The 15,518-nt window shown below is 38.2% G+C and overlaps 1 protein-coding gene across 3 annotated transcripts in view; it reads left to right on the top strand.

Moving 5' to 3' along the window:
- Positions 1-15,518, top strand: part of CDH2 (cadherin 2) — a 248,652-nt gene that overhangs the window by 208,625 nt on the left and 24,509 nt on the right. For all 3 annotated transcript variants that reach the window (XM_007520069.3, XM_060173647.1, XM_060173648.1), the window contains one exon: positions 1,524-1,663. In XM_007520069.3, the coding sequence (XP_007520131.1) occupies positions 1,524-1,663 (140 nt within the window). The remainder of the gene's footprint in view (positions 1-1,523; positions 1,664-15,518) is intronic.

Genomic DNA, 15,518 nt, shown 5'->3' with positions numbered 1-15,518 from the left:
CATTTACAAGTACTCTGGTAATTTAGAATTCTGTCCCTTTATTCAAGCAATTACTATCGAAGCTTGAGCATTTTTCACTTCCTGTGTGGAGACTACTTTGACTATAATTTGAAACCTGCATGTTATACTAATAATCCACTTGCTAGATTTAGCCCTGGAACAATGGCAAATGAGATCATGTATCTGGCTTTAAAAAGAGGATATTTACTTTTATGGCCAATAATAAAAATGTGCTCAAATAGGAGTCATTAAATCTTTTGCTTCAGGATGTAACTGATATCCTAGAGTTTAGAGAGAATGTGTTTCTAGATGTGCACTTAGGGATATGTTTCAATTGAAACTCGAATGTGCTATATATGCCAACCTTATCAAGAAAGACTTAGATATGGTGACTTATATCATGAAGAAGTGGCTGTAGCATTTTGAAGGAAAATGAATTGGTGCTGACTTTGACATCAGCCATCTGGAAAATTTACAGTTCTAGACCTGGCACAAAAGTGTAAAGCATGAAAACCTAATGTTGTTTTAGTGTTCAAACCAATCTCCCTAGCCCTTCCATTTGAAATATGCAATTTAATATGAAAGGAAATGCACAGTAAAGCAGTAGAAAAGCATTAGCCTTTCAGAGTCAGATATCCTCAAAATCCATCCACTGATCCAATTCCAATTTACTATACAAATCATCTTGGTGATCACCACCCTTCTTAGGGGAATTGTCCTTTTCACAGTTTGGGGAATATAATGATTACTGACCAACCTGAATGAAATAGCAATTGAATAATAAGCAAAACATAATTTACTGTAGTTTGGTTGTTCTAGAGTTTACAAACCACTATATTAAGAGCATCGTATCTTCTAACAAACTGCGTTGAAAGATAGAAATAGTTACTATACTCACTTGAAAATGGTGAGATTTGGGGTCTGGGTGGTAGAACAGCAGGTTAAGCACATGTGGCGCAAAGCGCAGGGACCGGCGTAAGGATCCCGGTTCGAACCCCAAGCTCCCCACCTGCAGGGGAGTCGCTTCACAGGGGTTGAAGCAGGTCTGCAGGTGTCTATCCTTCTCTCCCCCTCTCTGTCTTCCCCTCCTCTCTCGATTTCTCTCTGTCCTATCCAACAACAATGACAACAATAATAGTAACAACACCACCAATGGGCAACAAGGGGGCAACAGAAGGAAAAAAATGGCCTCCAGGAGCAGTGGATTAGTAATGCAGGCACCGATCCCCAGCAATAACCCTGGAGGAAAAAAAAGAAAATGGTGAAACTTAAGGCTAAATAATTTGTCGCATGAGTTCACTAGATACCAAGGATTAGAACCCAGGTCTTTGCATTCTAAACCCTGTACTCAGGCCTACTTTGTCTTTTCTCTTTATGTGTGAGTCCAGAAATACTTCATAGAGTCAGATCCACTACAGACCTACAGTGCCTGTGATTTATTAGTGGTGATTAGTTTTTGTTTATTAAATCACAATATCATTTTTATTGTTAATATCATTATTATCTGCTCTTATTCTGCTTAGTTCTTGTTCTGATGTTTGTGGTATGGATGAAGCGCAGGGATAAAGAACGCCAGGCCAAGCAACTTTTAATTGACCCAGAGGATGATGTAAGAGATAATATTCTAAAATATGATGAAGAAGGTGGAGGAGAAGAAGACCAGGTGAGCAGTATTTTAAAGCTTTAGTAGTGAAATCTCATCTTATGATTCAAGAGGTATGGTGACTGTTAATAGATGAGGTTAAAAAGTATGTATATGTGTGTATGTTTTCCCCTTACCACATTTTCAACAGCTTGGTGAATTCTTCCCCAAGCGGGCTGCACATTTCTTAAATTATATTCAAAGTGCCAAATATCACTGCATTTATTCAGTAATGGAAACATTAATATGGGGACCAGGCAGTGGCATAGCTAGTAGAGCCTGCCTTTTATTGTATTTTCTGACACAAGTTTGTGAAGTTTCCCTCCTTATTTATTGGATGGGAGAGACAGAGAGAGACACCTGCAGCCCTGCTTCACCACTTGCAAAGCATTCTTCCTTCAGGTGGGGACTAGGGGCCCGAACCCGGGTCCTAACGCATTGTAACTTGTCACTCAACCAGGTGCGCCAACACCCGGCCCCAGAGACTAAAGGTTTGAAGACAGATCTAGTAAATTCCCCCTGGCTCCAATATATTTTTGTAACATATTGTATCTTTACCTTCAAGGATATAATTACTACATTTTGGTTAACAAAATATAGCCAGTGTTTACTGATTGTAATTTCCCATCAGAGTTTTCCAGTTTCCATATGCAGTAATTTGTGGGACTTGTTCTCAGAATTTCTAAGAGGCAGAGCCAAAATTCAGGTTCACCTCTTCTAATTCTAGATTCTTTGCTTGGTTTATGGTATCTCAACTCTCACCTTTCAAGTAGATGTATACTTAAAATCTGTTGAAAATATGATTTGTGTGTATGACTGTTTCGAATACTGGCTAATTAAAATAGCTCCATAATTATACCCCAGGTTTTTTTTTTTGCTTATGAATGTCTTTGGATATTAAAATTCATGGTTGGCTTAATTAATCTATGATTTCACATTCTTGAGCTGTGTTCAAGATCTGCAAACATGTTAATTCTCTCAGTTATCTTCCTTTAGCATTTTAAAATACATATATATGTATTTTTTAAATTTATTTACTTAATTTAGGAGAGAAATAGCCAAAAGCTAGAATACCATTCCTGTATATGTTGTACTTGAGATCAGGCCTGGCACTTTGTGCAGGCATGTCCTGCACTCTGCCTGCTGTATTACTTCCCAGAATGCTACTTCAGGCATTTTATTTTTAATGTCAGCATGCCTTAAGTGTAAACTTAATCCTAATTCACTGAAGTTTAAGGAAAAACATTAAGCACAAAGTAACCAAACATGATAAAATGCTGTGTAGAATGGGAAGCCCAGAGGAAAAAAAAGTCAAGATAAATTCTCTTTTTTGGGGGGGTCTGGTGGTAGCACAAGGGTTAAACGCACATGGCACAAAGTGCAAGGACTGGTGTCAGGATGCTGGTTCAAGCCCCCGGCTCCCCACCTGCAGAGGGGTCGCTTCACAAGTGCTGAAGCAGTTCTGCAGATGTCTATCTTTCTCTCCTCTTTGTCTCCCTTCCTCTCTCGATAGATATCTCTCTGGCCTACCCAACAACAACATCATCAATGACAACAATAACCATAACGACAACAAGTGCAACACACACACAAAAAAGTTCTTTTCCAGTATTTATTTGTTTGCTTATCATGACAGCACAGAGAAATTACAAGGATAAGAAGATCTAGTGAGGGAACAAGAAAGGGAGACACCTACAGCACTGCTTCACAGCTCATGAACCTTCCACTCTGCAAGTGGGGGAGCAGGGAGGATAGCCTAGGTTCACGTGCATGGTAATGTGCTTGCTCCACTAGGTTATGTCACCACCTGGTCCTTGACAAATTGTGTTCATAATCCAGTGACTGCAATAGATAATTAGTTGTTACCTGATCTAGTTTTGGCTGTTTCTCTCCCCCATCATTCCCTTAAAGAAATTGTTAATGAGGTTTTTATTGGTATGGTTATTTTAGGAGAAACTTATTGCCTTTATTGACTTCATGTACTTCCATAGATGGTTAAGGTCAAATGGTTAAATTAATCTACTGTAAGATATACTAAAATAATTATCATAAACATCTAGCCTTTTACTGACACCCCCCCCGAGGTTTCTACTGTCCCTCTTAAGTATGAATAGATTGCTCCTCAATAGTCCAAAATTTTTTCTGAAGCTTTCTCACTATTGTCTCTTGTGATTAATTTTTCTATTTAATACTGGCCTTCTTTTACTGTCTTTGTGTAGCCTCATTTCTTTGATGACAATTTAGGCTATAGCAAGAGCAGCCTCTCCCCATCTTTGATCCTATTATAATTTTCATTTGCAGTTCTCATTATAGAAAATTGTAACAAAATTGCATAATGGGTTTTTTATTCATTCTAATTTTTTCTTTATAATAGCAGAATGAAATATACAGTGTAGGAATGCTACACCAGGATTCTGCCTTCTCTACCTATGTAGGGCTTTACAAAAGCCACTTATTTATCTCTCATTCTTCAAGGTCCCTGCCTTGATAGGTTGGAACCATCAGCAAAAGTGTCTTGTCTGTGATTTCACACTTCCATTCTGAATCGAAGCTCCCTCCTTGGGGGACACTAGTAGAGGAGGACTGTGGGAAAGATTTGGGGGTGGGTACCACCTTGCTCAGAACGTCAGCCTGTGTGACTTGTCCACTCATGACCACTGTATTTTCCTTCAAAATATCTGGACAGTTTGTTCTTTTTCCATTTAATGGCAAATTCCTTTATTTCCCTTAATGCTGCAGAGATATAAAAAAATAAAAGCAACTATGTGTCTGTCTCCTAGGGAGAACTTGTCAGTTTAGTTTTATTGAGTTAAACCCATTAAGTGCTCAGCTGTTTTAGAAACTTAAAAGATAATGTAAGTGACTCTCTAACTTCCTTGGCTTGTTCTTGGTGCTGAGTGTACATTTATACAGAATTAAGTATGTAACCCCCACTCTTATCAACAGTTTCCAGAACCCTTTATACTGCCTGCTCCTAGGCAATAAGTACCAACCCTCTTTCTAAAGTAACCAGTATATTTATGCCTGGAACCATAAATTCTCATGACCTGACATTAATTTTTATATCGAGCCTATGGTAGATGCTTTTCTAGTCCTGATTTCATTACTCAGCATTATGCCCGTGAGTTTTATCACTACTGCATAAGGGAGGTCTTTTCTATTGCTGAATAGTATTCCATTAGAAGAATTAGCCACATTTTATTTATCCATTCTACTGTATGTTTGAATCTATCCAGTAATTATGAATAAGACTTTTATGAAGATCTCATCTACTTTGGTGTTAGTATGCGCTTGGGGTTTGAACTTAGAGGTCTTAGGACAGGGGTGGCTCTACTCCTTCAACAATCCTGCTGCTTGTCCACCGTGATGATAACAGTTTAGACCTAAAGCCACCGCCAATGGTTCCAGTTGCCATACCTCTTCTCTCAGTCTTTTAATTTGAGCCACACTGAAGTTGTGAGTCTTAGGATTTAATTGGGATGTTCCTGCTGACTTAGGATTTTGTTTACTTCCCTGTAAAGTTTGTGCTGAGCTTTCTTGTCTTCATTTCTTTTATATATTTTTTTCCCTGTTGTTGCCCTTGTTTTTTAATATTATTGTTGTTGTTATTGATGCCACCGTTGTTGGATAGGACAGAGAGAAATGGAGAGAGGAGGAGAAGACAGAGAAGGGGAGAGAAAGACACCGCAGACCTACTTTACCACCTATGAAGCGACTCCCCTGTAGGTGGGGAGCTAGGGGCTCGGACTGGAATCCTTGCTGGTCCTTGAGCTTTGCACCACATGCACTTAACCCACTGGGCTACCACCCGACTCCCTCTGGTCTTCATTTCTACTAAGTGTCCTGTATGCTTCTTACTTACTTGTCACACATCACTATATATATTATAGATAGTCCATTCTAGGGCCAGTACCATATTGTTTTCATTATTGAGCGTTTTTAATGTGCCTTCCTTCTATTTGGATAAATTCTTTGATTAGCTTTGTCATGGGCACAATCCAGGTTCACGCCCAGTTTCCACTGCACTGAGAGAAGCTTCAGTGCTTTTGGTGTTTTTCTCTCTTGTCTCTGTACGTTTGTTTCTTGTCTTTCTATCTGAATTGGAGAAATGATTCTAGAGCAATTAGGCCAGAGTGATTATCAAAAGGGGGGGGGCAGGCAGTGACACAGGTATGCCACCAAGTACACATGTTACAGTGTGCAAGGACCCAGGTTCGAGCCACCGGTCCCCACCTGCAGGGGGAAAGCTCCACAAGTAGTGGAGCCATGCTGCAAGTATCTGTCTGTCTGTCTCTCTCTCTCTCTCTCTATCCCCCCTTCCCTCTCCATTTCTGACTGTCTCTATCCAACAAATAAATTTTTAAAAGATTTAATTTTTTTAAAAAAAAAATCTCTAACTTCATCAACATTGTTGTATGATCTTATCATCTTCTTTTGTCCCTTTAAGAAAAGGAGAACAACTGGTAGGTGACTCAGCAGTGAGAGTGCACATGTGCCCATGCGTGAAATCCTGGGTTTCAGTTCAGGCCACCACATGGAGTTCCAGTGGGCTGGGGTGGGAGCAGAGAATCTCTAGGAGCTGCGGAACAGTGCTCTGGTGTTTCTTCTCCTTCTGTTTCTCTCTGCCTCTCACTCTATATCTCGAGGAAAGAAAAGAAAATAATTATCTCATACCATAAATCTGGTGGCAAAAGAAAGAATAAAAATAATAAAAGAAACCAGCCCTTTATATAACACATTTATTTTCTGACTGAAATGAATACAGATGTGTTGCTATAAGTCTTAATATCATGGGCAGTTACTTAGAAGCTCACTTTTATGAAATATACTGGGTTTTTAATATTATTTATTTATTAAAAATATTTCACTTAATTATTACTGGATCAACACAGAGAGAATTTGAGAGGGGGTGGGGAGATAGAGAGGCAGAGAGACACCTGCAGCCCTGCTTCAGCACTTGTAAAGCTTCCCCCTTGAAGGTGGGGACCAGGGGATTGAACCTGGGTCCTTATTCACTATAATGTGAGCATTTAACCAGGTGTGCTAACGCCTGGTCCCCATCTTATTTATTTATTATTGGATAGAGACAGAGAAATTGAGAGGATGGGGGAGATAGAGAGGGAGAGAGAGAGAGAGACCTGCAGCCCTGCTTCACCACTCCTGAAGCATTCTCCCTGCAGGTGGAGACAAGGGATTTGAACCACCTGCATCCTGTGCACTGTAATGTATGTGTGCTTGGTCAGCTGTGCCACCATCTGGACCCCTGATATGTACTGGTTTCTTTTTTTTAAGATTTTTAGAATACTTATTTATTCCCTTTTGTTGCCCTTGTTGAGTGTACTAGTTTCTATGCCTGTAGTTCACGTTTCCTGTTGAAAACTCATTAATTCTTTTTTCTTTCTTTCTTTCTTCCTTCCTTCCTGTTTCTACGGTGTACATTAAACCTTTTTGGCAACAATATTATTCATACTTTCTTTTTTACTACTTTCTCTGAAAAAAGAACTCTAAACCATCACTTTAGAAGAATGAGCCTTAAATATGGGTTGGTGCCATGTAACATAGAAGCCAAGTTTTCGTTCCTTTTTATTACACATAAATAGTATTTTATGGTGTGTGCATAGTTCCTTACGATGTGAGTAGAGACTGTGCAGATATAATATGATATAATTGGGGAGTGACCTGCTTGCTTGTCTCGGCTGGATAATTCCAAAGAATTGGCAGCTTTAAGGATGACCGAATCTCAGGGGTCAGTTTAGGAAGTAAGTAGATGCCAGCTACCTTGATTACACAGAAAGGCCTTCAGCAGAAGAAAGCTCCACTGCCTAGTCTGAAGCCAGCTGAGTCAAGATTCTTATTTTTCCTTGTAAGAGAGAGTATCCTTAAGGAGATAACTGATTAGAAATAGAACAAAGAATTCCTTTAAAAGTTAGTCCTTTTTTTTTTTTCCCCTGTACTTGTTTAGCATCAGAATCCCTAAGTTTGTAAATTCTGTGCCAAGGAACTTGTTGCCAGTTTCTTTTTTTAAATGATAGGGGCCGAGGAAAAACATAAATATCACACACACCCCTCCTGTGTGTGTTATGTGTGTGTATGTGTTTTCTTGTTTTGTGACAAGAGTAGATTGTATCAACACTATGTATACTCTGTTTGCTGTAGGTTCAGGAACCTAGATTGGTCCATAATGAAATGAGTATGTGGATTTGTTCTGAATGGAAACATTTTTTTTTTCTCTTTCTTCTTTGGCTGTTGGACAGACCCTTTTATTATAATGTCCAGTCTCTTTTCAGAGGCTGAGATTTCTCCTTTATCTATTCCACTGCCATCATCAGCAGGGCTTTTAGTGGTTATCAAGTCATGTTTAATTACCCTCATTAGTAAGTGTCCTTCAGTGCCCTTTTGCCTGGTGGAACTGGTGCAGATACTGTATCACTTTTAATGATCTTTGCATCCAGTTTCTTCTACCTCAGCATCACTAATAAAATCAGGGTGAATGTACAACATAGCAAATAGCTCCCTTTTCCTGTAACCATCTTCTGTTAGCCACAAGGTAGGAAATTAATAACTTTCTGCTTTTGAAGGGTTAGACTTAATTATGACTACTCTTAAAGAACAATATTTGTGTATTAGGTTTCCACCATGGGTGCTCACTTCAAACAACTTTTGCCCAGTCACTTGATATTTTGTGACTCCAGTCTTCATGGGAGTAGCAGACGCTATTGTGTAGGGGTATTGTGTGTCAGACCCAGAGTATTATTTGACCTTCCTACAGTGTAGCAAAGTAGACTTAACCTGTTAGAAAATAGCAAAGTAGAGATTAAATCCCAGTCTACTTGTGCCCAAAGAAAAATGCTATTTATATCATACTTTGTGACATTCTTTTTTAAATTTCTTTATTAGGGAATTAATGTTTTACATTCGACAGTAAATATAATAGTTCATACATGCATAACATTTCCCGACATTCTTGACAAAGCTCAGAGTCAACCAAGCAGCCTTTCAGATTGTCATTTGAATTTTTCACACACACACACACAAAAAAAAAACCTATACCATCCTTGAAATAGGTTCTGGATATTCAGCAGCTTTCTCTGCTCTTAAAATTTCACTTGGAAAATTTCCCATTCCCAGGACCCTGGGCTTTTGTGGGAACTCTGAATTTGTTATAGAGCATTCTAATGTTCATTTGGGGGAGGTTTCACAAAGGACACTGGGATCCTTTCGACCATGACTGGTAGTTCATGGGAGCAATGGCAACGCTGAGGGATCAAAGCTTGTCATTATCACAGACAGAGTCAGTGCATTAGAGATGAAAGCTGATACTGGCAAGAGGTGGTCAGGAAAGAATGTGTGAGCAGCTCTTGTAAGGGTCCATGGCAGTGTTTGCTTGGTCATTCTTGGATGTTCAGCTCTTACTAGCCACTGTATTTCAGATCTTACTCCCCATGTTCAATATAGCGACCCAGTATACATAGCATCACGGATGTCTAAACTTCTTTCAGTTTCTTCCGACAAAATCCGGCACTCAGTAAATTTCACATTCCAGGACTGTCAAGGCACTATCTGAATTCCTATTTTTAATGTAGAGACATCATAAATGATGCTGGACTCTTGGGGAAAATACCAGATTCCCATCCTGGTGGTTTCATCTGAATTCTATGTCAATTCAAAGTCACATTTCATACATTGAGATTCTGTTCACATAAAGCCCATAACTATGTTTTACTTATCTGGTAGAGTTTAAAAATTGACACATTTTGGGTCACTGAGTCCTTCCAAAATATTGGAAAGACCTTCTTCTTTCTGCTAGGACAACAGTTGTCGGAAACTGAACAGAGGCTTCCTTTCTACACAAAGACAGCATGTTCTAATATGGTTCCCTTTTTCTCCGTACCAAGCCAATTATATTGACTTACATTACCAATCTATTCTTTATAGGAGTCTACTTTTGCAGACTTTGGTTAAATTACATAGTGACTATTGGTCTTTGGAGTGTTAAAAACAAACATAGTTTTCTGTAAGATGGTGATACTATCAAACTCTGAAACCTTGGTATAGTTTTTTTGTTTGTTTACCTTTAGTACTTGTATAAATAACAGTGAATTAGCCCAATATTTTTATCCAGGTGTATTAGTTATAATAGACTCTCTGTTGCAATCTAGAAGTTGCCTCTGTGTGGACAGAATATGGAATTTTTTTATGTATGACGTCCCAACATTGACTCCCCAGTACCACATACAGCCAAGTGATGCATTTGGTTTTTCTCTCTTAAAATGAACAAAATAAATAAATAAATACAATAATAAAATAAGCAAACATACAAATTATTTTTAATAAATAAAAGGAGGTTAGTTCCTATAACAAATTACATTTCAGTGACTTACCTCTAATTAATATATTTCTTGCTGACCTAGTAACAACTTGATGTCAGGTCATAGGAATTTGAGAAGGGGAGAGAAGTTCTGCTCCACGCATGAGTGCTGGTGGCTCCCCATCTTCCAAATGTGTCATCCAAGGTCACCCTAAACCCAGCTACATGGAGTTCTCAGATGACCAAAAGCAAGTGGGTGGGGAGGGTGATGTCTAAATTTTCGTGGATCACGTATAAATGTCACACACATTACCTTCTACATCTGTTTAAAGGGTTGGGTGACCAACTGAAAGTCTTTTTCGCCCTGGGTAGGATATTGAGAGTAGAGAAGCTCTTCTGTGGTTCTATGAGAGTAGATTTCTCCTATCTTGGGTGACTTTCAGACCGTCCAGATGTGCCAGGAGCGAGTACGCTCCTGCACATAAAGGAGACACAATCTCATCTGGTAAAGTACTGTCCTTGATATGTGTAAGGCCCTGAGTTTGAGTTCCTGTAAACAGCAAATAGGTTAGCCATGAAGGAAGAACTTCCTCGATGTCATAGGTGCTGTGTTATCTGTCCTCTCTTTTTCTCTTCTCAAAAAAAAAAAAAAAGATGAAAATTTGTTGCAAAAACGTCACTTACTAAATAACATACGCATAAGATCATCGATTCATTCCTCATTCTTACATTTTTTTTTAAAAAAAGGAAGAAAATGGAATTTTGTATGTAATAATAAAAAAACAGAACAACTTGCTTTTCAAATATTTACTTTGCAAATATTTTCTATCTCCCTGGAATACTAATGTCTTTTTAACTTGGCCTAGATACATGTAGAGAATCATATATTTCAGAATAAATAATTACTGTAGAGTTTAGGTCAAATCTCTTACTTTGCAAATCTAAGTACAGGATTAATTGACCAAGTACATCCAGATAACATTGCTTGCTTGCTTTGAAACCTATTGTCTCCAAGAGAACTGATGATAGTATCCATTACATATTTGTCTATAAGGCACTCTATTACACAATGAGTTTGATTGACTCTTAATCATCCTAACAACTCTATGAAGTTAAAATTACTCTTAGTCTAGTTTTCAAGTCCAACTCCATGTGGCTTGAGAAGTTAAGCTCTTAGGCACTATGCTGGCCTATTGCTGGGTGTATAACTGGCTGAGTGAGGCTAGGTGCTTAGCCAGTTTGCTCACTGACCACTGGTAATTTGACTTCAGAAATTGCAAAGTTGAGCACATTTTGACATAAGTAAAGTTAGAATCAGGGGAAGCAATATGACAGGCCAAAATTTTTTTTTTAATTTTTAAAAGAAAGTATATACAGTGTAGATTAGTTTGTACTAAAATCTAAAATCCAGGCTGAATGGCAGACAGAGGGATTCCAGGCTGAATGCCAGGCAGAGGGATGGGACACATGTGTTAGAAAGCCCCTTGACACCAAATCACCTCTTGTTTGTGTCAGGGGACATCTGCTTGAGCCAGGGAGTTTCCAAGAACTGCCTGCTAACATCTGAATTCAGATCCCCTGTGGGTAACCATGTCTAGCCCAACTCAGTTTCACTTGATTTCAAGTTGAGAGTCAAACTATATGATATGCCCATGGTATATTTGAGTCTTTGAAATAGCTGCTTCACAGAGTCATTCTGCTATATAAGTAAACAGATAGCTGAATCTGAATATGTCTCTGCAGATCACTATTAGTTTGTTGTTGTTGTTGTTGTTTGTTTGTTTTGCCTCCAGGGTTATCTCTGGGGCTCTGTGCCTGCACTGCTCCACTGCTCCTGGAGACCATTTTTTCCGTTTTGTTGTTGTTGTTGGATAGGATAGAAAGAAATTGAGAGAAAAGGGAAAGACAGAGAGAAAGGTAGACAACTGCAGACATGGGCTTCACAGCTAGTGAAGAGACTCCCCTGCAGGTGGAGAGCCAGGACCTCCAGCCAGGATTATTATGCAGATCCTTGTGTTTGGCACTTTCTGTGGTTTAATCCTCTGCACTCCCCTGCCTCTAATTAGTCTTTTTTGTTCACTAAATACACTCTCATAATTTTGTCCCCAGGTTAATATAAATCAGCTATTGAAAGACTGACACCAATTTCATAGGAAGAAAGTTTCACCAACAACTGGGTGATAGCATTGTCATTCCTTTTTGGGAATGCTGTTCTCAAAACATGTAGGTAATATACACTGATAGGCTATGGAGTGGTTTGTATGTATTCCCTGTTGGGCACTAAAATATTTTAATGTACAGATAATTTGCACATGACCATTTGCAGTTTTTGCTATAGTGCAAAAATGTGCGTGGTATTTTATGTAATTTAATATGCTTGCTAAATCATGAGTTGATTACTTTTAGTCTTAGAGGAACAGACATTTATCATTATCTTAATAATAACAGTGATAAAGATTTGAATGTCAAGCTTATGTTAGCATTATGCAAACAAAAATAAATTATAAGATGGTCTCATCTATTACATGAATCATGGGGATGGAAAGAAATTCTGTTTCTTGCTTGTTTCTTCAGAGGCTAGACAAATAAACATGAGGCAAACTGGTAATAGAAGAATAAAAGGGAAATTTATTAACATGTACAGGGAAACTGCAGTGGTTCAAAAGACCAGTGCTATGTAGGAAAGAGGGGTTTCTTTACTCAAAATTAAGGTCTCAGGAAGTTTGAGGAGAGAAGAGAAAGTTAGGAAACAAATCACTAGTAAAGTGGTACTCACATTGAGAATGGAGAGACATACAGGCTTTCATGGAGATTTCAGACCTTCATCCTGCAGTTTAAATCAGTCTGCACACCAAATAAAAGCATCTTACATCCTGTGAATACCAGGTTTTGAGAATCTTGGAGTGATTCGATTTCAGCACCTCCAATACCAGATTTGTACTGATGGACCAAATCCATCCACTGCCTATTTAATGAGTAAATTTGTATTAAAAAATAACCATGCACCATGCTTCTTCTTCTTCTTTTTTATTTATTTATTTATTTATTTTTGCCTCCAGGGCTATTGCTGGTGCCTGCCCTATGAATTCACTGCTCCTGGAGACCATTTTCCCATTTTGTTGCCCTGGTTGTTATTGGATAGGACAGAGAGCAATGGAGAGAGGAGGGGAACACAGAGAAAGGGAGAGAAAGATAGACCCCTGCAGATCTGCTTCACCGCTTGTGAAGCGACCCCCCCCACAAGTGGGGATCTGGGGGCTCAAACTGGGATCCTTATGCCGGTCTTTGTGCTTCGCACTATGTGTGCGCTTCTACCCGGCTCCCACCTTATTCTTTGTTATGTGTCATCTTATGGGTAGTTTTGCATTGCCTCAGGGTTGAGGTACTGTAATGAAAGACTGTCAGACCCATAAAGTACAAATATTTGCTACCTGGCCCCTAGCAGATTTTTTTTTTATTGCTGGCCTCTATGATAGATTGATTTCATCTATGACATCCTGATTACTTTTGTTTTTTTTTCAAAAGGTTGAATAATCTTAAATTAATTCCAGATATTCGAATTTATCCAAGATCAGCTAGTTCTTTATGTTGGAGTCAGAATTTGCATTAACACACTTTTTATTTCAGAATTCATCTTTTTATATCACAAAACTATGTTCCCATTGTGATTTATATGTCAGTTTATCATAAAAATATGTATCTGTTCAGGAAATTAAAATAAAATGTGGCATAAAATGATGATAGATATTGGTGTTCTCAATTCATATTCTCAACCAACTACTGCCTCCTCCCCCCCCCCCCCATTATCTATTGTTAGATATTTTTTTCCTCCAAAATAGGATAACAGGTCAAGCAAGATAAGGTAGAATCACTCTAATCTTGTCTGAGTGGGAATATTATTTCTTGTTGGGAGAGGATGGGGCTTAGGGTGAGAGTATAGAATTGAAGCTGGATGATGGATTTCAAGCACTGTCTTTTTTGTTTGTTTGTTTTTCATTTTGTTACCTGAAAGAGAATGTTTGGAATGGTTAAGAACTAAGTTTGAACTGGGGAGACACCATAAAGGCTCTGGTATCCTAAGTTCAAGCTCCAACACTACCATCAGTCAGTTGATCAAGTGCTCTGGTTGGTTCCTCTATCTATCTGTTATCCTTTCTCTCTTTCATTCAAAAAATAAAGTACTAAAAAAGTAAGAAATTCATTGGTATAATACTGTAAATGAATTGCATACAAAGAATGCAAAATTATAAACAGTTAAATCAAAATCAAACTTAGGATTTCATGAAAGACATCAACTCCATATATATTCCTGCAACTCTGTTATATCAGAAGAGGTCTGTCCACTTAACAGCAGCAACTATTTACCATCTCCTTACACTTTTATTTTCATATTAAGTTTATATTAATTTTTCTTTATTTTTATATGTATTTTTATAGTTTTGTTTATTTTATGAAAGACGGATACCAGACAGGTTTATTTTGCGAGAGACAGAGCTCTGGTATAGGCTTCACACATGCAAGTTCTGTGCTGGACCAGCTGAGCCACCTCCCCAGCAACATAAATGTCTTAAAGAAGAAAAAACACATCAAATGGGGTGCAAGCTTTGTCATATCTGTGATCTAAATTTGAGTACTGACCCCGAATGGATGATGCCATGGTACTGGAGGAATTCTCTTCTGCCATGGTATCACACTTCTCTGTATCTCTCTGAAAAAGTCAGCCCAGGCCCCTTGAACTCACACAGGTGTGAGGCCCTGATTTCAGAAAACAAAACAAAGAAAAGGAGAAAAGAATGAAGGGAGGGAGGGAGGGAGAAGGAAAGGAAGGAAGAACATTAAAATGATTAGGAATATCTCAGCCTAAGGGAATAAAGCTATGATGCATGCAGCATAAATGAAACTTGTATACGTTTTACTAAATGAAATCAATCTGACACAAGAGTTCAATACATATTATGTGATTCCACTTATTTGAGATATCTAAATAGATAGATTCTTAAATATATAAAGTACATTAGAAGGTACAGGGATTAGGGTGGAGGACAGATAGGGAGTTACCAAATTTGAACTAGAGTTTATTTTTGAGGTGATGAACCAGTTCAGAAATAGGTGATGGGATGGGGGTAGATAGCATAATTAATGGTTATGCAAAGAGACTCTCATGCCTAAAACTCTATAAAGTCCCAGGTTCAATCCCCCACACCATCATAAGCTAGAGCTGAGTTAGAAAAGTAAAAAAAGAAATAGGTGATGGTGATGGTTACACAATATGTAGAGTGTATGTAAACCACTGAATCCAACATCTAAAAATGGTTTAAGTGGTAATTTTGACAGATACATTTTACCACAATTAAAAAAAAATAGGGGAAGGACCTCTAAAGAAAAGAAAAAAAAAAGCAGTGGTAGTGAGAAAATTTTGATTAAAGTTCTTTGAGGTTGAAGTAGTTCTTAATTGTCTACCTTTCCAGTGTCACAGAGAGAAATTGAAACATTGCTCTTCAACCCTTTGAAAAGTAGCTTTATTCTGTAATATGCGAATAATTTTTTCTATGCCTTCTGGCTTTTTTA

Source organism: Erinaceus europaeus, chromosome 15 (assembly GCF_950295315.1).
Source record: "Erinaceus europaeus chromosome 15, mEriEur2.1, whole genome shotgun sequence".
Lineage (NCBI taxonomy): Eukaryota > Metazoa > Chordata > Mammalia > Eulipotyphla > Erinaceidae > Erinaceus > Erinaceus europaeus.
The sequence above is the reverse complement of the archived record's forward strand: the minus strand, read 5'-3'. Positions and strand labels throughout refer to the sequence as shown.